General features: G+C 32.3%; 1 protein-coding gene across 2 annotated transcripts in view; it reads left to right on the top strand.

Annotated features, from left to right (window-relative positions):
• The first annotated feature begins 1,496 nt into the window (after positions 1 to 1,496).
• LOC139495107 (guanine nucleotide-binding protein G(q) subunit alpha) overlaps positions 1,497 to 24,245 on the top strand; it is a 31,747-nt gene continuing 8,998 nt past the window's right edge. The window contains exons 1-8 of one of the 2 annotated variants that reach the window (XM_071283262.1): positions 1,503 to 1,848; positions 7,263 to 7,447; positions 9,871 to 9,909; positions 13,065 to 13,219; positions 14,347 to 14,475; positions 15,388 to 15,517; positions 18,322 to 18,475; positions 23,226 to 23,333. In XM_071283262.1, coding sequence (XP_071139363.1) covers positions 1,725 to 1,848; positions 7,263 to 7,447; positions 9,871 to 9,909; positions 13,065 to 13,219; positions 14,347 to 14,475; positions 15,388 to 15,517; positions 18,322 to 18,475; positions 23,226 to 23,333 — 1,024 coding nt within the window. In that variant the 5' untranslated portion in view covers positions 1,503 to 1,724. Of the gene's footprint in view, positions 1,849 to 7,262; positions 7,448 to 9,870; positions 9,910 to 13,064; positions 13,220 to 14,346; positions 14,476 to 15,387; positions 15,518 to 18,321; positions 18,476 to 23,225; positions 23,334 to 24,245 lie in introns of both variants that reach the window. The other variant, XM_071283263.1, reaches the window with a different exon arrangement.

Raw genomic sequence — 24,245 nt, 5'->3', positions numbered from 1 at the left:
GACCCCCCCCCCCCTCCTGGATCCGCCACTGCTAAAATATGAAAAATAAGGAATACTGGACAGAATATAGAAAAATGGCATAAACATAAATATACAGAAATACAAGGTTTAAGTCCATATCCAATTTACCATCATTTTCGAGTGGCACTCGAAATTTAGCCATTTCAATTTTGTCCTGATAAACACATAATTCTAGACTTATTTATATTGCAAGTATTGTTAACTTGTTTAGGAAACAACACTAAATGCTTTAAAAAAAAAACATTCTATAAACGCATACGTATATATGAGGGCCCTCATGGGGTTTTTGATTATGTGATTACTTGGCCGTTTTTTTAATGATTATTTGATTATTAAGCCAAATATTTCATGATTATTTGATTACCTAGGACTGTATTTTTAGTTTATGATTATTTGATTACTAAAGATAAGCAAATATTTAATGATTATGTGATTATATTGGCAAAAAAATGGTGATTATGTGATTACTAGGACCCCCCCATGAGGGGCCTCATATATATACCAGCCTTTACCGGGTAGTTTATATTTTCTAAATTAATGTTGGGATCCAGGGAAAAAATAATATGTCAATTAATTAATTTGTTTATCCTACATTGCACTTTTCATGTCCTCTTATTGAATTACGAAGAACATCGGTAAAATTGCGAACCTCATAGAAGATACCTTTTGTCATGCGGACGTCATAGAAGACACCTTGTCACGCGGACGTCAAAGAAAACACTAAAATCAGAAGGTGCGCATTGAATTAAAGAGCACGAATACAATTCGAGCGGCTTTTGTTTTCACTGAGACATATTATCATATATAAGATTAATATAGTCCAAGTTTAATTGTAGATAATGATACAACAATGATTGTACCACTTTAAACTTTTGATAACTTAAATTTCAATTATTTTTTATTTTTATTAATTGAATTTAATAATGTCAATTTTGATTAAATGAATTTAATAAGAATAGCAATTGTATCCTTTAATCTGCAACTTTTTTCAAAACATTTCCCGGCTGCATTGAAAAAAAAAAGAATAATTATATTTTTACCGATCTGAATTAATGCATTCGTCGGCTTTTCATTTATTCGTTATGTTTTAATTAACAATCTTTATAAACAAATATATACTTTTTTTTTATTTCAATTAAAAATTAGCACAATCATAATATTCAACATTCATTTAACACAAAATATATGTGTCAATATATTCGATCGCGTAATTCATAAATTACGATAAAATTTCTGTGAATGAAACCGGCTCATTTTTTATGCAACTGGAAGCCTCGCATCCCATAATAACATACAAGGCTGTTGGCTGTTACATCAATTTTACTTACACACAACCTGTAATAATCTGGGCGTAGTTTTAACCAAAAAGAATCCCAAATCTTATTGATTGAAACAGATAAATAAATAAATATTTCTAACTGTTCTAAATAATTTCCTATTTGGCATTTTGCCTGGTTGATATCGCCCGATGCGTTCTTTCGGAGGCTATCGGCAAATGGTCACACCCTTTGGTTGGAAGGATCGATTGAAGGGCCTCTATACCGATAAACAACAATTTCACCGGTGACAATTCACGGCATTTTCAACCCAAGAAATTTCTCATGTTTTGGATGCCACGGGGTAACGATTAACCCCCGGGCCTGATAAGGGTCAGACAGGATAGGGAGATAGCTCGGCCTGAATTAAAGTAAGGCTAAGTTGAAATGAAAATGGCGTGCTGTCTAAGCGAAGAAGCGAAAGAGCAAAAACGAATTAATACAGAAATAGAAAAACAACTACGGAAAGATAAAAGAGATGCAAGGAGGGAATTAAAACTTTTATTATTGGGTAAGTTATGCACTCGACACTTGTCCCAATAACCGGTATAAAACGAATATGCCGCATCTTTTTTAATGCAAAAGGTTGATACACAGAGACGCCATTTTGAATAATTATGCTAAATGTTCATTTTGGTTTTTGTGTTTATTTCGGTATTTTCGTCGCGATAGATGGCCCCATCGGCGGTTTGGTCCATGAACTCATATACTATGTGGCTGACACAATTAAAATACATGTAGCATCAGTTTAAACTCGATTTTACATTTTGTTATTATGGACGCCATCTTGGCTTTCAGTATATGGAATACATTACCTTTTCTGTGGTAAAAATACCGGTGACACAATAGTTAACCCAGTGATTAATCATATATTTACCCAGATTATATTATTATTCTAATGCTTAATCTGAAATGATTCAATATTTACATTCTTAAAACCTAATATTATTAATAAAACAACATTGTTTCTATAAAACAAAAAATCCACAATGAAAACTGTATCAGTGTGTGTCTATTTTATTTTTGCTGAAGATACCAAGCATTTCTTCTTGTGATGTTTTGCTTTAATATTGAAGGACCAATTGCTTCGTCTATTCATTTTGCTGAGATCTGTTAGACGGAAGACATTTTTGATACTTGCTTTTTTGTACTATGCTTATGTCAGCTTCTTCAGAAGATGAATTCACATGACATTCTTGTGTCTTGTGTACTATTAATTGTCTGTCTGTCTTTTTATTTTATTTGCCATGGTGTGTCAGTTTATTTTCAATCTATGAGTTCTTCTTCTTCTTCCGAATACGCGAGTAGACCCCTAGGTGGTTTGACAGTCCCTCTCTTATGGCTCTACATCACAACTTGTATCTATTCAATATTGTGATTATAAGATCACAGAAGGGCATGTGTGTATTCTCTTCATGTTAAAAAACCTGTACGACATTTAGGGTTAACATAGTTTTACTGCCTGACCTGTGAATTGTTGATAGGAGAGTTTTGAAACAGTGATTAATGTAATGTTGCGATTAATATATATTCAAATTATGTTCTGAATCAAAAGGTGACGTGCTATAAATGCATTACCCTGATTTTTCACTGAGAGAAGAAAAGTCACAAGGTTAAAGATTAAAAAATGTTTGCATTTCCCCTCACGCATTCACGATGTTCTCAATCAGAACCGATCCCCTCACACATGAAATAATGAAATTTGACAGTTTTTAGATTTATAAAGACGTCTATCAACTTCAGGCAGTGTAATCGACGCAAAAAACGCTATTCAATCCTGTTGACAGAAAGAAAACAAAAATTAGAACTTGTAGGTCTGTTAAAATAGAACCATCTCAAAATTTAAATGTCACTTTTTTCAGCAATTACATATGGGACGATTGATTTTGTAGGAGTTTTACTCCATGCACAACAGTAAATGATACATGTGCCACTTCATTAAAGTATTCACCACAGCATAGCGATTTTTAATATGTTGATCAGTTGGATTTAAAAATTGCGATTCAGAAATGTACATACCTTTCGAAGCGTTGAAAATTACTCCACTCAACCATAACCGGAAAATCCTCTCACGGTTTTCATTGCAGAACCGATTATACATTACCATTCGTGCCACATGTATGAGTTACTGTATATAATGATAAGCATATTGGTTCAAATTATTATTAGGCCATATAGAAGTATATGTGTGGTTCCAGTTACCTGACTGACCTAAGTTTAAACCCCCTGACCTTAAGTTGAACTCTTGTCCGTCTGTACATACATCCGCTAGTTCGTTTGTACTTCCCTAAATTGCTTTCTGTATTCTAACTTTAGTTTACCTCAACAAAATAATGTTATGAAATTTTTACACAATGCTTATTACCACAAACGTCGATCGAGTTTGAACTTTGGTTTCATCACTTTTATTGTTTTTGAGTTAGGCCCCTTTACAAATGAAAAAAAAATGCTGAAATTTTAGTGTCTGTTCTCTACAATGTATCTTCAGTTGGCCTCCAACAAATGTTATGAAACTAATATGACACAATGCTAAATACCACAAAATACAAATCAAGTTAGAATTTTGGTGGAGTCGCACCATTTTAGAGTTGTTTTCCTTTACAAGTATTCTCTTACTTTAGTTTGGCTCAACTATATGTTATGAAACTTATAAACTATGCTTATAACAGTCTGCACCAAAAACTTTTTCAACTATTAGTCCCAAGACCAATATTCTGACATTTTTCTTATTTGGCCAAACAAAGTTTTGCAAAAACTTACTGATACTACACAGCTACTTTTGCATAGGTACTATTTCTGTACCAAAAATCTGTGGTACTCGAAATCTACTTTTAATATTCAGTACTCTTTTGTTACTTTAAAATTTTAGTAATATTTAGGTACCTGTATTTTACAGTCCTTGATTTGTACTTGAAAATTTGAGTACTACATATTTTTGGTTGTAACGTTACATTTTCAGTATTTTGAAAGCATGTCTATTTCAAATCTCTTAAAATTATGATGTTCAAACATGGAATATTGTGGTAGCTTTTAGTATTATTTCTGTACCAAAATTTTAATGACAAATCAATTTATGCAAGTACTGTAAAATACAGGTACGTAAATAGTACAGTAATTTTAAAGTAAAGAAATACAATGTAGTACTAAATATCTGACAAAGTAAATTTCCAGTAATACAGATTTTAAGTACAGAAATAGTACATGTACCTATGCAAAAGTAGCTGTGTAGTCCAAATGCAATTTGACTAGTCTGGGGCATCGAACTCGTGGCTTACTGTGCAGACTACAATGTATTGTAACAACTAAACTCAGATCATGTACAAATTTGGGTTGCATCCCTTTTACAGCTGAAGTTATGCCCTTTTTAACGTGATATGCAGGCAGGGCACCATTCCTGTTCCATGGGCAAACTCCGTGACATTCCCAATTTATTTTATTTCATAAATTTCTTAAAATAATTTTTCAAACAGTCAAATTTTTGTAAAAATTAAGTTCACAGCCTTCTGTCATCTGAATTTAGGGTTCTTGTTGAAACCTGTATACACCTCCTGGACGCAGGGTAATTGAACTGGACGAGTCGTTCAGAATTGCTATGAGAAGAATTCACTATGATTTATTTATTGTGGTGACAATACTCTACTTTCGTTTTTGACCTTCATTCTCTGTACACCACGTGGGCTTTAAAAATGTAACTACAAAAGTTACTGTTTTCCAGATTTTTAACAGCATTATATATATCATACTTTCTTTTATTTGACTGATATTACTTCATGACATGCTATTGTCATCTTCCCTGCCTTTCTTCGCTTTCTTGAAGCCAAAACCGTGATTGCTTCATATTGTTAATTGTTAGTGACCATCGGAACACCTCTCTTGTTATCCTTGCAAGCATACAATACATTCTGACTTTAAATAGACGACCAATCAGTGACCTGAATTAATGTGAACTATATTTAGTCACGGGTAAACACTGATTTGACATCCTTGTTTATCGCGACCGTGATTTTGATGCAATACATTTTAAAAAGATTTTTCTTTTTCAATTTAAATTTTTGTCAGTGAATTCGAAGTAGCCAGTACTTGGAGTCACGGTAAATGGCGGATTTCAGTCAGTCAAGAACTTGTTTTCAATTCGCCACCTCGTCTACCACAGCTGAGTAAAAAGATCGCCCAGGTCAATTTCTGGTCGTTAATTTTTCCCCTGATAAAAGTACGTTCACACCAAACAGCAAGCTATAAAGGGGCCATATAAAAATAAGGGAATCATCAGTAGAAACAAAATGTCCAGTCCATATAAGGGAAGAGGGAGTCCATTGATAATACTGAGTAGTAATTAATATAATACCTGGTATTAGTTACATGTAGGTGTAACCAGGCAATTATATTGAAAAAAGGGGGAACAGGCTCTTGAAAAACCCTCGAAATGATTGGAACAAAATGTCCAGGCCAAGTAAGAGATGAGGTTTTCCATTGATAAATACTGGTTAGTAATTTGTATAATACCTGGTATTAGTTAGTTGTAACCAGGCAATTATATTGAAAAAAGGGGGGACAGGCCCTTGAAAAACCCATAAATGATTGGAACAAAATGTCCAGTCCATGTAAGAGATGAGGTTGTCCATCGATAAATACTGGTTAGTAATTTGTATAATACCTGGTATTAGTTAGTTGTAACCAGGCAATTATATTGAAAAAAGGAGGGACGGACCCTTGAAAAACCCTCTAAATGATTGGAACAAAATGTCCAGTCCATGTAAGAGATGAGGTTGTCCATTGATAAATATTGAGTAGTAATTAGTATAATACCTGGTATTAGTTAGCTGTAACCAGGCAATTATATTGAAAAAAGGGGGGACAGGCCCTTGAAAAACCCTCTAAATGATTGGAACAAAATGTCCAGTCCAAGTAAGAGATGAGGTTGTCCATTGATAAATACTGAGTAGTAATTAGTATAATACCAGGTATTAGTTAGGTGTAACCAGGCAATTATATTGATTAATAAATAGCATGTCATTTTAATACACAAATATTATCTAAGGCCAAATCACAAAAATAATGGTTTTAAGATATCTTATTAAAACATTAAGACCAAAAATATGTGTGGTTGCAGTTACATCCTGAAGAAAAAATAGGGTCAGTGGATCTGGATTTTTTTCTTAGAAAGGGGGGGTCAAAAGTCCAAAAATAAAAAAATGTGTTCTCAGTGAAGACCGATTTTGTAACTTTGCACACCCTTACTAGAATTAGAAGTTTGCTGTTTTCTATAGGTTTGGTTAGAAAATAAACAGAATTATTATGTTTTTCTATAATTTAAAAAATTAGAGAAAAACATAACAATTTTTAGTTGTATTTTAATCCCTAGTAGATACTTATGATGGCTGTCTGTCACCAGGTGTAGCATGTTTGTTCTAAATAATAAAACCAGCTTAAAATTTTGCTCTGAAAAAATGAAAATTCAGATGACAGAAGTCTTTGAATTTATATATTGAAATTTCATCCACGAAAAGCAGGGGCAGATCTAGCCATTTTAAAAAGCGGAATTCCCAACCCAGGACAAAGGGGGGTTCCAATTATATGTCCCCATTCAAATGCATTGATTGGCCAAAAAAGGGGGTTTCAACCACCGCAACCCCTCCCCCCCCCTTGGATCCGCCAATGAAAAGGATTGTTAAAAAAATGATTTTCAGAAATGGGGGGGAAAAAAGTTCAAGGGTCGCTTGGGTAACAGGAACGACACATATATTTATATTTGGTCAAACACTCTGTTTAAATTTAAATATGTACAGACCGGAGAAAATGGTATGAATAATGCTTATCAATAATTATGATAATTGACCAAAATTTTTCTTCACTTTTTAGGGATAGGAGAAAATGGTAAAAATAATGCTTTTTGGTCAATTAACAACATTTGTCTTCTTTTTACAGGGACAGGAGAAAGTGGAAAAAGTACATTTATAAAACAGATGAGAATTATCCATGGAGCAGGATACTCTGACGATGACAAACGAGGGTTCATTAAAATTGTCTACCAAAATATCTTCATGGCCATGCATGCCATGATCAGGGCCATGGACACGCTCAAAATAGCTTACCACAATCCTGACAATGAGGTAAGGATCTGTTAGGAATAAGGTAAAGTCTGGCATACTTTGTCATGGAGCATACATTGTCATGTGGCATATACTTTGTCCTAGATGAGGAGCTGTACATAGCTCTCAGGTCCTTATGATATTATTTGACTACTTGCGGACCATATACATGTATATTATATGGTTTGCAAGTAGTTAAAAAATATGATAAGGACCTAAAGGTAGGGTTCAGCATCTAGATTAGTCCATGTGGGATACAATTGGGCATACTATGATTATCTGGCCTAGTTCATTATCACCAAACAGGAGGGTAGTAATAAGTAAGTTGGCTTGTTCATTTAAGGGACAGGCTAAAAAAAAATCTATCACTGACTGCTGATAACCACCCAAGAACCAAAAAAAACACTAAAAATGTACAGTACTTTTTGTACAAATTATCATGTAAAAAGATTCACTATAGAATTTTTTTATTTCAAAGAAAAAAACTAAGATTTCTTATTTTGTCTTTTGATCTTTTTATCTTTGCTGAAATATAGACCTTTTCTGTTTCAATATAAATTTTAATTGAAGCCAAATTATTTACAAATTATTTTCAACCTATATTGTAATTTTAGTTTTCATGGCTCTTCAATATATGACAACATGATCAATGCAGGAATTCTTAGTTAAAAGCCTAAAATGTCAGTTATAGTCCCTTTCTTGTGTATCAAGATGGTACCTAACACATCAGGGAGATAGCTCTGTAAAATCAGCTAAACGTTTTAATCACATTGTATTGTCAAGGAAATATTTAGCTTCTCAATGATCAAAATTAGTATTTGTCAAACTGCTATATATCTAGCCATTTTTTCTCAGAAAGTGATCAAGTTTTTTTATTTTTTATAATTTTTTCAAAAGGGTCAAAGTAAACAATTTGACAAAATATTATGAAAATTAAACGAGCCAAATTAATTTTAGTCAAGGTGTTGGGTACCACCTTAATATTAGGCCTGCTATGATATGTTTGAATTTTGAAATATCCATGCAGTCTTTGTTTAATTACTTTTACATCTATTTGCATGGTTGCGAACTCCAATGTATGTTTTTACAGCTCTTCTATAAAAACATGCAAAGCTAACCTTTCATCAACTTGCTTGCTATGTTTGCTAGGATGTTTGCATACAATAGGTAGGTGGAGTTTTCAGTCTGTTTTATATATACTGGGATTTGATGGGACAATAAAAATTGAGAAATGAAGTAAATGTTTATTGTCCAATCAAATTCCAGTATGTAGTAAACAGACTGAAACATATTACCTACCTTTTGTTTTCAAACATCCCAGCAAACATAGCAAGCAAGTTGGTCAAAGGTTTGCTTTGCATGCTTTTATAGAAGAGCTGTAATGTATATCTAAATGTATGTGTACATGTATGTCTTGCTAGTCTTGCATGAGATTCAGGCAAAAATTGTGTGATTTCAGTTTTTAATCTGAAAATGTGTAGGGGTTAGATTGACTTTATATGTTTTAAAGTCCTCTTTATGAAAATAAGCAGTGCCTTTGTCATGTTTGTGTCAATAAGTAGAAAGCTTGCAATTGATCAAACTAATTATCTTAATTTAATTGTTTATATTGTTTAAGGACTTCAATCACTCAAATTCTGGACATTTCAAGATATAATTTGGTTGAAAAGCAAAAGTAATTATCATTTAAGGGGAGATAACTCCAATATTTTTTTAATAATTTTTTAACCAAAATCAGTCAATGTTAAAATTGGACCAAAATTTCCATTTATAATTGATCATGTGAATCTAGGGTAAAACTTTAGTATTATACATGTAAGTAATGGTCTAGTAACTGAAAGCACAACATTTTTAGTCTGTTTCTATGTGATGTTCATGTGGTAGATTTGGGCTTATTTACGCTGCTTTAACAGCATGTATATCCATTAATTGGAGGTAAAACAATAAGCCATCTAATTTTGTTTAAGTCTGTATTGAAATTTTTTTTTTTAAAGGATTTAAATCTTAAGTTTTTAGACGAGCTGGATTTAAGGGTATGATTAATGAGCACTTTTTATGCCCCATTTATGGGCAGTATGTTTTCTGGTCTCTGCGTTCATATGTCTGGCTGTCCCGCTTCAGCTTAAAGTTTTTGGTTGAGGTAGTTTTTGATGAAGTTCATATCAACTTGAAATTTAGTAAACATGTTCCCTATGATATGATCTTTCTAATTTTAATGCCAAATTAGAGATTTTCCTCCATTTTCATGGTCCACTTTACACAGAAATTGATATTTCGGATGGGGCACATTCTTGTTTTATGGGAAATAGGGTATTCAGCTAGTGTATATATGTAACCGTGGTAACTGTACTGAGGCATTATTTCAATAATATACATAATAATTATGTCTTTTTTTGTTCTTTTATTCAAATGTGTTTTAAGAGAACAATGTGCTTTAATTACAGATAAATATGCGTATTATTACAGATAAAAAACTGACACAGGTAACAGGTGTGATTAATATCTGGGCCATTTAACACCGTAGGAGGCCTTTTCACTCTCCATCTTCTGGGCCATTTAACACCTTAGGAAGGCCTCATCACTTTCCATCTTTTGGTCAACCTAACACACTTGGCCCCTCATGATGCACTTTATTTATTGGACCTTAGAAATGCTTTTTCACAGGTTTCCTCTTGTGTTACCAGCGTACACCACCCTAAGCACAAAACACAGAAAAAAATAGATTAAAAATTCCATGTTATGAATTGTCAGGCTACTTTATGGTCAAATAGTTCTCCACAAGTTTCAGATCTTATACTTTTTGAGATTTCTATATAAAAGGTAAATTCAGAAAAGCACATATATTGGACACAAAAGTACTTTTTACATTCATTATGAAACGAGCTTGTGAGAATTTGATACATCATGTACTTATCACTGTTTTAAAAAGTTAGATTGTTCTTGATACAAATTAAAGCTTAAGAGTTGTTAAAAACTTAATTAAGAAGAAAAACAAACCCTACAACAACCGGACCACAAACACAAACAACACAAATAAGGATCTACATGAGAAATCTTGGTTGCTAACTACACATGTACATGATACATGATGATCTATGGAAAAACAACTTTAGTTTAGGCATGAACTGAACAAAAAAGATTAATAAGTGTAGAGAAAATTTGAGTGTTTGAGACATTCGTTTATTTTTTCTCTGTTTTCTTTTAAATATCGAAATGAGGAGAACATACTTTTCTGTTTATGTACATTTGTATTATAAATTTAATCTCAACTATTTTGTAGATTGTAAACAGAAAACTTAACCTTTCTTTGGCTCATAGAGTTGCTTTTATATTTAACGTTTGTTTTCAGCTATTAACACATGTATAATCAGTGATATTTAAGTTTTTGATTAATTAATTAGAAAGACTCTTGAACCTTTCACTCACTCATGAAATCTGTGTAGTTAATCTTTGACTTTCACAGCTCTTTTAGACTTGTACCCTGTTCAGTATGTCTGGTACCCTGCTGTCTATTATCTATCTGGTAACCTGTTCATTTACCAACTGGATAATCACCAATTCTCTGTTCTTTATTTATTACTTTAAAAAACAATGACCAAATTTTTCTTCCTAGCTTTTGTCACATGTACATGATCTTAGGGAACCAAATTTTGTCCACAGGAGCAAATAAACTCATCATAGATACCTGGACTAAATTTAGTATAAACGCCAGACGCGCATTTGTCTGCAAAAGACTCATCAGTGACGTTGAATCCAAAAAAGTTAAAAAGGCCAAATAAATAACGAAGTTGAAAAGATATCTTTTTATCCCTTAAGTCTTAGCAAACAATTTTTTTGCCATTGGAGATTTACAACTTTGCATTAATAAAAAATGCATAATGGGTTGATTCTTTAACAATTTCTTATATGAATATTTATGCAATTAATTAATTTTTTAAATAGCATGATTATGGCTTAGTCTTTAACATCCTGAAATGATGCATTCTGGATATCCATGTGATAAAATGCATCAAAAGTAAACTTTATTGCAGATGTTATTTATGAATCATGTCCAAATTCATGAAAGTAGTAGCTCCTATAAAGGGAGATTTAGAATTTTCAATCTCCTGCTTTTGAAATAAGATTACATTCAATGATACAAGAAGATTCTAAAATTTAAGTTGTTGTTGAGTTTTGCTCTCAGCAGCTCAATACATTATTTTGTTATTTTTAAGAATAAGATTAAATATTGAATTTAATTAGCACAATGGGTTTTTGGATCGTGAAGTAGAATTGCATATATATTTATCATACTTATATAGTTTTTTTATGCCTAAGTTGAATACTAGATTCTCAAACTTTAATTGTCTCACAAATTCCATTTTCATAAGTTTTAAAAAAATGAAATCATCTAGTCTACAATCCCTTTAAGTAATATATAGTCATAGGGATCTTCTTGTGCTTAACTAACATGAGGGCAAATTTTTATGTATTTTGAAATTTACATGTATCAAGTTTTTTTGCCATAAGAAAAACATATTAGCTTTTCAGCACAATTTGGTTTTAAATCTTACAATGCTTTTGTTGTAATTAATACCTAATGACACCAACATCGCAACAAAGATGTGTTTTCTTAAAATGACTGAATCGCAATTGAAAATTAGGTATATTTTGGTCACTTATTGATATTTTGTGAAAATAGCAGTTTTGATACAACAAATTTAAATATTTTACAGTTTGTTACATATTTTCATACATAAAAAGGTTTAGGTCTGAAATAGATATAATTTCAGCATAACATTCCTTCGGAAGATGATAGTTTTTATTTAGTCCACCATGGTAAACACTTTGATTGTATAACAACTATATTCTGATTTGATATTTTTTATTTAAAAAAAGAAAGGTTTTGATTACATTTTGTATGTCCAGGGAGTTTAGAGCTAAATGGGTCCTAATGCACAACCTTTCAGCTTAATTTGCCTTTTCCTATTGTTGATTTGCCTTTTCCTATTGTTGATTTGCCTTTTCCTATTGTGCTAGTGAGAGTTCACACATGATGGGCAAGGCCGTTAGTGTTGACACATGCCGACTTTAATCTAGGAAAATGCTTCTTGGACCATTGAAATAAGAATTTAATTTACCCTAACAAACAATAGATTGATTGTCTAGTGAAATTTTTTCATTTTGAGCAGTAGATACCATTTTGAAATTGTTTTCTAACCTTTTGCCATAACACACAAAATGTGTTGAGTTTCCATTTTTGTACTCAAATAAGATCTACTTGAACTTATTTTTATATTGACTTTTTTTGTCAAATCTACATGACTTTAACATATAAGCTTTTGCATCATAATGATGGAAGAGAAAATATAATAAGTATTTCTGATTAAGATGGACTAAATCCACTGAATTCCAGTTGATTGTTTAAAGTATGACGAGTAATAATTAATTTAGATGCTGAAGTTATGTAATTTACCATCAATAGATACAGGAAGATGCGGCGTGAGTGCCAATGAGACAACTCTCCATCCAAATAATAATTTTAAAAAAGTAGACAAAAACCTTTTTTTACATTTCATAAATGTGCCTCCCACAAATTATGGTCACTCAACGTGTTAGAGGTAAAAATATTATGTGTTTTTTCTCATTTCTTTTGCAGGAGAATGGAAGCATGATTAGACAAGTGGACTACGAGACCGTGACAACTTTTGACCAGCAATTCGTTGATGCCATAAAGCTTTTATGGTGTGATAGTGGTATACAAGAGTGCTATGATAGAAGGAGAGAGTACCAGCTCACAGACTCAGCCAAGTAGTAAGTAGGGCAGGGATACAGTCAATGAACTTGACACTAAAAAGACACTTCAAAAGTAAAATAACCAAAATACTGAAATCAGAGGAAAACTTTAAAGGAAAAGTCTCTAATCAAATGGCAAACACACTACACAAATAAATAACATGTGTACAACTGTCATATTCCTGTCTTAGTACAGGCATTTTCTTATGTAGAAGATAGTGGATTAAACCTGGTTTTATAGCTAGCTAAACTTCTCACTTGTATGACATTTGAAATGATTTTTTTAAGAAAATTACAATTAAAAAAAATAAAAATAGGACACATTCTCCATTTATTTTGTTTTATCATAATGTTGAACATACATATCCAACACCTGAGGTTTTATTTGATATTTGTTAACGAAGTCTTATACATATTTTAATTTTAATGGAGAGGTAGAAATGAACAGATCTAAATGGATTTTTTGGCTTTCAAGAGCGAAAGAATCCAATCCAAGAATAGCCAGGGGTTAACACTGTTGGGCAATTATATATACATGTATTTGATATACATCAACTTAAGGTGGCTCAGGTCTATTCAAGGTTTCTATTAGAAGTGCCGTATTTTTGGTTACAGAAAGTGAATAAAATTGGTCAAAAAAAGATAGGGGGTCACGGACCATTTATATGTAAGCTCAAAATTTTACTTTTAAACAGGTATGAAAAAGGGACCATTTTTCAATGAATTGATAGGGAAAATAGAGGTGTTGACATATTTTTATCCGAATATCAAAAAACGTTCTATGACACTTGGTCCAAAACTGTAATAAAAAAAGCTGAAATGTAGCTTCAAAGAATGATCAAATAAAAAACATAGGTCACCGATAAGGAAAAAAAAATATTTTGCCTTAAAACCCAAATTATTGTGGGAAGATGGTGAAAATGAGTAAAATGTCATTTTGAGGCTTTCACAGACACACCTTATAATGATAATATACTTTTAGTGACAAAACTACAATGATTTAACATTTCTAATCAATCAAAATATTTTATAAATTAATATTGAGTTTACGACACATACGTTGTGTGTGCATTGGAATCCATGCGTGAAATTATGGGCAGTCAAATAGTCCTGATCCTCCTTAAACTATGACTTTTTTATTTCAGTTACTTGGACGATGTAGACAGATTAACTCAACCAAATTATCTACCGACATTACAAGATATTTTACGTGTCAGAGTTCCCACTACAGGGATTATAGAATACCCTTTTGATCTGGATAGTATCATATTTCGGTAAGTCTGTACATGGCTGTTTGGGATGTGGTCATATACAAACCGTGTCAGTGTTGTAGATTACTCTTCCATGGCTCACCTCAGAATGAGACTCAAGATAGTTCTCATAATATCTTGAGTCTTGCATATTCAAGGGAATCGTTTTTAGAAAATTGAAGTTTTTTCATATTCACAGAATTACTGTTTTTATATCCTCTCTGTTTCTTTTGTGGCAGTTTCAGTCTAATTATTTGATGTAACAATAGTCAAATTTCTCTGTTCAGAAGATCTTTAATACTGTACTACACTGTACTATGTATATTGAAATAAATTATTCAGTTTAAATTATATTTCTGATTCTGTGAACACTGAACATAACATTGATTCTACATACTTCAGTACTGATGATGCATCTTCTGACTTGTGATTACTGGCGACGCATTAGCGGGGACAGTAAACGGGTATTTGCAACCATCAAATCCCCAATTGATGCCGTCGGAGCTTTAAATACAATATTGTTATCTCCATTCTAATGAAACGAACTGAAACAACGTTAAAACATGTATTTAAAATTTGTCATATGCAGTCTGCGCTTGTGTGTACGTCCCATAGCATCAATTGTCAATTGATGCCATGTAAGAAAGTGACGTTATCCAATCAAAATGAATGTTACAAACGTTGTTGCATTAGAATTGATTTTGCATATGCAAGTTCCAAAGTCAATCAAAGCGTACATGTATACATGCACTTGCATGAAGTTGATTTCTACACGATGCAACTCATTTGTCAACAGTTCATTTGTATGAATAAGAAACTAAATCAAGTAAGGTAAAGCACTTAAATGTTAAAATTTAAATTTGTTATTTATTTAAGGGATTATAAAGGTGGTCAGTAATATAGAAAAATGTATTTTTATTGTTTTTTATTTTTCAGAATGGTTGATGTAGGGGGCCAGAGGTCTGAAAGACGTAAATGGATCCATTGTTTTGAAAATGTAACGTCCATCATGTTCCTAGTCGCCTTAAGTGAATATGACCAAGTCTTAGTGGAATCTGATAATGAAGTAAGTAAGGTCAATTACTGGGGTCAAAGGGTCGCTTGGAATCAAAAGGTCATGGAGTAAGTACAATCAATTACTGTGGATTCATTGTTATCCGTTGGATTTTGTGGTTGCGAGGGAACCATGCAGTGGCGGATCCAGAACTTTTCATAATGGGGGGAGGGGGAGCCCACTGACTGACCTAAAGGGGGCCTGCTCCAGTCAGGCTTCAGTGATTCCCTAAATAATCAACCAAATTTTCCCACGAAAGGGAGGACGGGCTATGCCATGATTTATAACTTTCAAAAAATTACAAATTTTCTATAGATATAAATTTATGAACATTTGTGGTTTAGGTGACTATACACAGACATTGGTACCCAACAGGTAATAATAAATCCAGGTATTGTGATACTCAAGAAGCTGCATTATTTGCATCATTAAAAACATCGCAATTATTTCTGAATTTTTAGTACTTGGGCCATAAAAAAGAATAGGTTTGTTTGCCCAAACCCTACCTACCCAGAAAAAATCTGCCTACTCAAATTCTTTTATTGTCCTGATTTGAAGTAGTTTTTTTTTTAATCAGATAGGCATGAAGACTAATAAACACCCAATACTTCAATTTCTTTGAAAAAAAAATGCCTACCTACCTACCTACCCACTGTCCAGTGATTTTGCCAGCGCTCGTCACTTTCGTATTTTACGAAAGGGTTTTCTCAGTTGACGAAAGTTTTTCAAATCAATTTCGTCACTTTAATTTTGAAAGTGTAAAAAGAATTTCGCAATAAAAACTAAAAATCTACCTGTCTTTATGTTTTTGACAAGTTTATGACCTCCAGGTAATTTCAACGGGTGTTACAAGTTGTGATTACAACTAATCCGCTTATCGCCATCAGATGGGTCACTTATCCGTTATTTATTAATTAACCCCATAATTGAATGACCATCATTATTATTTCCCCAGGAAAACCAGTCAGTCGGCATTTCAACAACCAGGAGTATAATTTCGTCATTTAATCAAAAATGTAACAACCCGGACAGTTCGCATTTGAATTTCAATATTTCCCAAACGATCACAATCTGAAGATAGTTTGTCGTAGATTCGTCATTCGAAGGCATTTTCGTCATATTTGATTTAAATTTTCCTAAAAAACTTTCGACAATTTCCATTTAAAATAAAGAACTTTAATGTTTTTATTCAAAAAGTTCACGAGAATTTAAACAGGTGCTTCCTGTATTGTGTTCTACGCATGCGTGAAAGTATTCGTTTGACTATTTATAGACATTAAAAACGTAAAATACGAAATCATTTAGAATCAATTAAACGAGAGTGACAAATATATATCTCTTACTAAAGGAATTTAAACCGAAAAATGATAATTTCCTGATGAATCCGGACTCGTTTTGAATTTATTATCCCATGTCACTTCCTGTTTTCGTTTCATTTTAAAACCGAAAGTAGTAAACGTGATCTAGTGTTGATTTGTTTACAACCTCCTTTCCAGTTGCGGATCCAGAAATTTTCATAAGTGGGGGCCCACTGACTAACCTAAGAGGGGGCCCGCTCCAGTCACGCTTCAATGATTCCCTATATAAGCAACCAAATTTTTTCCCAAAAAGGGGGGGCCCGTGTCATTATAATCGATCCAGAAAGGATTTTTATACATTTCCAACTTGATAGAAATGATTTCCAAATATCGACTTAGACGTTTTATAAGGATAATGATTATGCAGTGAAATAATCATTGCAAATTAATTTCTGCTGTGATTCCTTGTTTAAAAAAAATATAATCCAACTTTTGTTGATCATGAATGACCCCTGGAACAAACTGAAGAGAAATTGTGAACTAAATTTCTGGATTCCATGTCAGAATCTTTCATAATAATGGCCAATACAGTCAAATCAAACATTAACTGCCAATAAAGCTGGTGCCTCAATCCCTTAAAATCTGACTAAGTCAAAAGATGAAGCTAGTATTAATATACATCATTGTTCCATTGCTTTTACACAAAATAAGGTTGATTTTAATAGCGCGCAAAAGTGACTAAAGCCCTCAAAATCCTAGCTTAAACCCTGCACTGTCTCAACCTTTGGGTAGGGTTTGGGCAAATCAAAATATTTTTAATTGTGGCCTTGGTCAGAATCATTGAAAGAATAATAGAAATTTGTCATTTACACTGACTTTAATCAGCTCGACTTAGCAGGGTGATTTGATATTATAATTTGTTGCTGATATAGTCATTATAGAAAATAAAAAAGATCGTTTTGATTCTTGTCTATACAAAAATATAAGTATAGATAAAATTTATGTTGTGAGTAACCCAACAACACAGACAAGATTATGCCATCAATGAACAATTATCTATAGATATAAGTGCAATTGAGACAACTCTCAATCCAAGTCATAATTTGTAAAAGTAAACCATATTATAGCTCAGAGTATGGTCTTAAACACAGAGCCTTGATTCACACTCAACAGCAAGCTTTAAAAGGCCTAAAAAAATGACTAGTGTAAAACCATTCGACATGTTAAAACAGGAAAACCAAGGGGTCTATAAAAACAATGAAACAAAGAACATTTGTGATTATGTACCACATCAACAAACGACCAAAAATAGTGGAGTCAAAGATAACGACCAAAAATAGTGGAAGTCAAAGACAACGACCAAAAATAGTGGAAGTCAAAGACAACGACCAAAAATAGTGGAAGTCAAAGAAAAAGAAGTCAAAAGCATAACATAGGAAAAGGTTCATAATTCCAGGATTAAAATGTTTGTTTCCATGGTTTTAGAACTCTTCAGTTATCCTCTTTCTTCCATTTCAGAATCGTATGGAGGAATCTAAAGCATTGTTTAGGACCATTATCACATACCCATGGTTCCAGAACTCCTCAGTAATCCTCTTTCTCAATAAGAAAGATCTCCTAGAAGAGAAAATTATGCTATCACATTTGGTAGATTACTTTCCTGAATTTGATGGTGAGTTTAGAATTAGTATTGGAGGAAAAAGTAAAATCACAAAAATACTGAACTCCGCGGAAAATTCAAAATGGAAAGTCCCAAATTAAATGGCAAAATCAAATAATAAAACACATCAAACGAATGGACAACAACTGTCATCTTTCTGACTTGGTACAGGCATTTTCAAATGTAGAAAATGGTGGATTGAACCTGGTTTTATAGCTAGCTAAACCTCTCACTTGTATGACAGTCTTTAGTCCTGGAAGGAAATGCTCATGTTAAGGATGCTTGCTACTCAGTTTCAAAGTAACAAGCTTTTTAAAAGACCATAACAAAATGATATTGTATGAATAACAGAACTAAAAAAAAGCTGGAAAAAGTAAAGGGTCCACATGCTTGTTGTTCCAGCTATAAGTTCAACAAGTTGTGGAGAAATTTTCGAGAAATGATTCTCTCTACTCTCTAGATTTTTCATACATTTAACATTGGAAACTTTTCTTTCAAAAACTTTGAAAAAATAATGATTTTATAAGATTTTCAAATGTATATGTGGTTGTTTAAACTATATATATGTTATAAAATTATGAAAAGAAAAGTATTGGGAGAAAGTTTATTGGAAAAAAAACTGAGGATTCTGAATATCTTACAAAAATTCCAAAACAAAAGGAGTGAATATCTTAAAGGATGTTCGCTACTCTGTTTAAAAATAACAAGCTTTTTAAAAGACTGTTTTAAATTGATAGTATATAAATAAAGGAACTAAAAAAGCAGAAAAAATGAAGGGTCCGTGTGCCTGTTTTCCAGATATAAGCCATTGAAAATTTTGCGGGAAATAATTCTCTAGATTTTTCTTACATTTAACATTGGCACCTTATTTGTTAAAAAAACTATGAAAAAATAACAAGGGTTTTATAAGATTTTGAAATATGGCCTTTTAAACTATATGTGATAAAAATATGAAAAGAAAAGTAGGTGTTCATGGGCAAATTTGTTTAATGTTAATACATGGATAAAACCAGAGGATTCCAAAAATCTGGCAAAAATTCAAAAAATAAAGGAGCAAACATCCTCAAGAATGTTTTAATCATTTGGCCACTTTTTCAAAGGACAGGTCGAAAAGAAAAGCATTCATAATCGTTATATAAAACTATTATTAGTTCAATTGAATTGACAATGGTACATTTCTTGACACCCTCTACAGTGGCAATGTAACTACATCATGTACACTATGTGGGAGGTTGTTTTATGTGTTAAAGGACTTGTACAGGTGTAAAATGGGTCATGATTTATATGTTTTACTTATTACTTATGACATGGAAAAGTAGTTTTACAGTAAAATCTACATAAGATTAGAAATTATGTTTTTACAGCAAAATCTACATAAGATTAGAGAAATTTAGTTTTACAGTAAAATCTACATAAGATTAGAAATTTAGTTTTACAGTAAAATCTACATAGGATAAGAGAAATTAAGTTTTACAGTAAAATCTACATAAGATTAGAAATTAAGTTTTTACAGTAAAATCTACATAAGATTAGAGAAATTTAGTCTTAAAGTAAAATCTACATAAGATTAGAGAAATTTAGTTTTACAGTAAAATCTACATAAGATTAGAAATTTAGTTTTACAGTAAAATCTACATAAGATAAAAGAAATTTAGTTTTACAGTAAAATCTACATAAGATTAGAAATTTAGTTTTACAGTAAAATCTAAAGAAAACTGTTGGATTCTGCTTGACAAATAAATTGACATAGTCTAGATCTGTATCTCTATGTTAGCTTTCTGAAGTCGGATAACAAAGAGGGATGCAATGGTTTTCGTGTATTCTTTGAAATTTTTAGGCCATCTTTCTCTATACTTTATTTATTTTTCGAACGATTATTTCTGTCTAATATCTGCATAACTGTTTTGAATAAAAAATCTTTTGAAAAATATTTCAAATCCTGCTGATTTTTAAAATGAATTGTATTTAAACAGGAAATTTTAAGTCGGAAAACAGTGTTTGTTTGAACATTAACAAATACAGAAATTGCAAGGATTGTTAGGTTAAATGAAGAGTCCAACATTTTGCCTTCAGGCATGTAGTCAAAAAAGTTGTATTTTTATCTAGAAAAGATGATTGGGTCATCAACTTACATCATCATGATCATTGTACATTGTATATTAAGAAAACTGATTCAGGAGTATAAATTTATAGGAAGCTTTTCTGACATTTATGAAGGTCTGGATGAGAGGTCCTTCGTTTCTTTATTCTTTAGATATTTAAGTTATTTTTTTATTTTTTTTAATCCATAATATTTTAGAGTCATTCTTCTCTTGTTACATTTTCAACCATAATTCTCTATATATAATTTAATTTTGGATTTAACACTTCTTCTGATTGGCTGACATTATTTTGTTATCAGCCCATAGACATAATTTAGTCATGTGACCAGGGGTCACCACACCAGGCGAAGTGAGCGACAAAGTCGCTCTAGGTCTCCCCACTTCGCTCTAGAGAAGCGCCAAGGAGAAGTTTATTTCGCCCACTCGATTTTCAGTAAAATTCCCCAATGTCGCCTCATGATTTTCGAGAAATTCTCGATTCAAACGTAAACGACCGATAGGTATTGAAATACAAAGCATGTTTTCCCCAAATTCAGAACTGATTTCTCCGCGATAGTATCATACTTCAATATAAAAATTGCATGCCCGGGTGTACTATAAGCAAGAAAAAAGAAAAATATCGATTTTGTTATGATTGTTTATTGTCCGCCATCTTTGTTGTAGAAAATTGTAGATGGCGCCATTTCATCTTTTCAACTCTCATCATTTACCTAATCCATATTGATATGCACTATTGATTTTGATTTTCTTATATTTACTGACAATATGTGATGCCCCATAAAAAAATTCAGCTTTCTTTTCAAAAACGGAATATTATCAACTGGTATCCACTTGTATTTTTACTACGTATTTAGTTTAGTACACTGCCGGGAACCAGCACAACGATTATAAACTACAAAACGCAGTCGGTTTTTTGTTCAGGATTTTGTTAAACAGACTGATACATGTGCTTTGTTTCAGCTAAAGGTCCTTTAAACAGTATTTCAATGAATATCTGCTCATGAATTTGATTAGGAACGGCAAAGTAAGAATTTTTTACGCGGTATTTGTTAGTACCTATTCAATTCCGGTTATGAAAAATATGACTTTTCCGATGTTACTTTTTGAGATTTAGTCAAATTTTAAACACTCGTGAAGTGTTTTAGAATCAATTATATACATTTCTAACGGCAACTTGATTTTGGAAATCGGCATTTCCATGAAAATACCGCAAACGTGTGCGATTACATGTACACGATTTAAAATTAACAGTTTTACTTTATGTTTTCAACACATGTCAAACAGTTTTCTCTCTGAATTCTTATAAAATATTATTTAAAGAACAAATACATTTTAGAATCATGATCTTAGCTGTGAAAGACAGTGAAACCGTATTTTAACTTTTCTTAATTGATTAGTATTTTTGTTTTAAAAGGTTCTTGGACTTGGTTTAATTTTAAAGTCTTTGAAATGCAGCATAATTTGATCGATGTCAAATCTTCAATTCATTTAGACCTACCAGAATAAACATAGCTCTTATGCCATTAACTTATGGTCCTTATGTCATGATCTTTTTGACAATTTGCATAGGTACACATGTAAAATAAAAAAGTATTTCAGACTACAAGCATGGCAAGACAAGGACTTACAAAATGTACTTCCTATCAATTGTCATGCAAAAATGATTAGAAAAGTAACTAAAAGGTATAGATTCTTAGAAAACTTTATTCATAAGAAGTATAAACGCGATCTGTCGATTTTCCCTGAAGTCTCCCTGTTGGGCCTTTACTTCTCCCTGAAGTCTTCCTGTTGGGTCTTCACTTCTCCTTGTTTGGCTGCCAGGGAGAAGTGACTTCTCCCTATAATTTTGAAGTGTGGTGACCCCTGATGTGACCGTGACTTCATCAACGTTTTTTCATGGATTTCTACGGTTTAAAATGGAATTTAGAATTAAATTATAAGAATGACTGTAATATTTTTTCTGTCTATTCGAAATAACCCGCTTTGTGCGTTATTCAGTGTTCACCAAATATTTGATGTTATTTCTTCATATACAGAAAAAATATTACAGTCATTCCTTAAATATTTCAGCAGTCCTATTTTCCTCTATTCTGTATTTGTTTGGACTATCTTTAATGTACGCACATTTTTAGTATGAAGCGCTTTTACAAAATGTACTTCGGTCGACGCTTTTACACCCCAATGAAGTTACAAAAAGAAGCATTCAATTCTTAATAGAAATATTCTAGAATTGTGAACTAATGGTTATAGCATTATAAAATTTTAGATGAAAATCTAAAAATAAACCTTGTGCTCTTTCATAAAACCTTTACTTTTTTCCTTGAATGTGACCTACAGAATTATGTCTGATCACTAGAGTCTACAGGATTTGGAGTAACATGTGATTGGTTTTTGGTGGTGTTCATGGTACTCAGACTTCAGTCATACCACATGTATAAGTATTATTCAGATATTTTTAAAAACAAGATTGACCACTTTGCTAAAAAGTCAAATAGTAAAGAGGGGCGAAAGATACCAGAGGGACATTCAAACTCAATGATCATGCTCTTTGAATGCAACAAAGGAAGCATGGTCAGCAAGAGCATTTATTTAAGATAAAATGTTTATATATAACAAAAAGCTTTCTACTAATTCTGTCATCTGTTTTTCTTTTGTTTCAGGTGCAAAGAAGGATGCACAGGCAGCACGAGAGTTTATTTTAAGGATGTTTGTCGATTTAAATCCTGACCCAGACAAGATCATATATTCTCATTTTACATGTGCAACAGGTAAGGATGTTTGTCGATTAAAATCCTGACCCAGACAAGATCATATATTCTCATTTTACATGTGCAACAGGTATGATTTATTTTCTGAGGGGCCTCCGTGGCCTAAGTAGTTACTAATGTAATCACAAGCTAGTCAGCGCTGAGGTTGTGAGTTCAAACCCTGCTCGTGCCGATGCACTTTACTCAAATCTTAATTTACTAGGATTGTCAGTTTTCCTATCGAAGGTCAATGGTTTTCTCTGGCCCCATATCTTTCTCCACGAATAAAAACTGGCCGCCACAAAGTAGCCTAAATGCGGTGCTGAAAAGTCACTTTAAGACACAAAAAATGAAATCAATCAATCAAAATTATTGAATATAAAATATTTTTAGGGTAGAGAAGGAAAACCATATTGTCTCTGACTTGATAGTCCTTTTTCAGGGACGAATCTCTAGCAAACAACATACTGTAGATTCATTATTATTCGTTGATACCAATTTTCATGGGTGCCGTTGAACCACAATTTCAAATGTTCAACAAATTACAAATCTTCTAGAGGGTTTGCATGCAGACCAGACTTGCAAAACCATGAAATCAAATATCTAGGAAAAAGCAAGTTTTCCTAAACCCATGGAAATTGTTACCCACACAAATAAATGAAAATATCCAGGAAAAAGCAAGTTTTCCTTAACCCACGGAAATTGATACCCACACAAATGTATGAATCAGTAGAACAGTGAGATGAACATTCTTTTACATTCCTTAAGATGCACATGTTAAGCAGTTATCAATTATAGTAATGTACTCAATTATTCAAGTTACAAAATGATATGTAGGGCTATAACAAAACTGTTTTATAACAAAAATTGTAAAGCTGTGCAAGGGTAAAAAAACTAGGTTAGACTATAATTATTTACATCATATTTTTCATA

Source organism: Mytilus edulis, chromosome 11, assembly GCF_963676685.1.
Source record: "Mytilus edulis chromosome 11, xbMytEdul2.2, whole genome shotgun sequence".
Classification (NCBI taxonomy): Eukaryota; Metazoa; Mollusca; class Bivalvia; order Mytilida; family Mytilidae; genus Mytilus; species Mytilus edulis.
The sequence above is the reverse complement of the archived record's forward strand: the minus strand, read 5'-3'. Positions and strand labels throughout refer to the sequence as shown.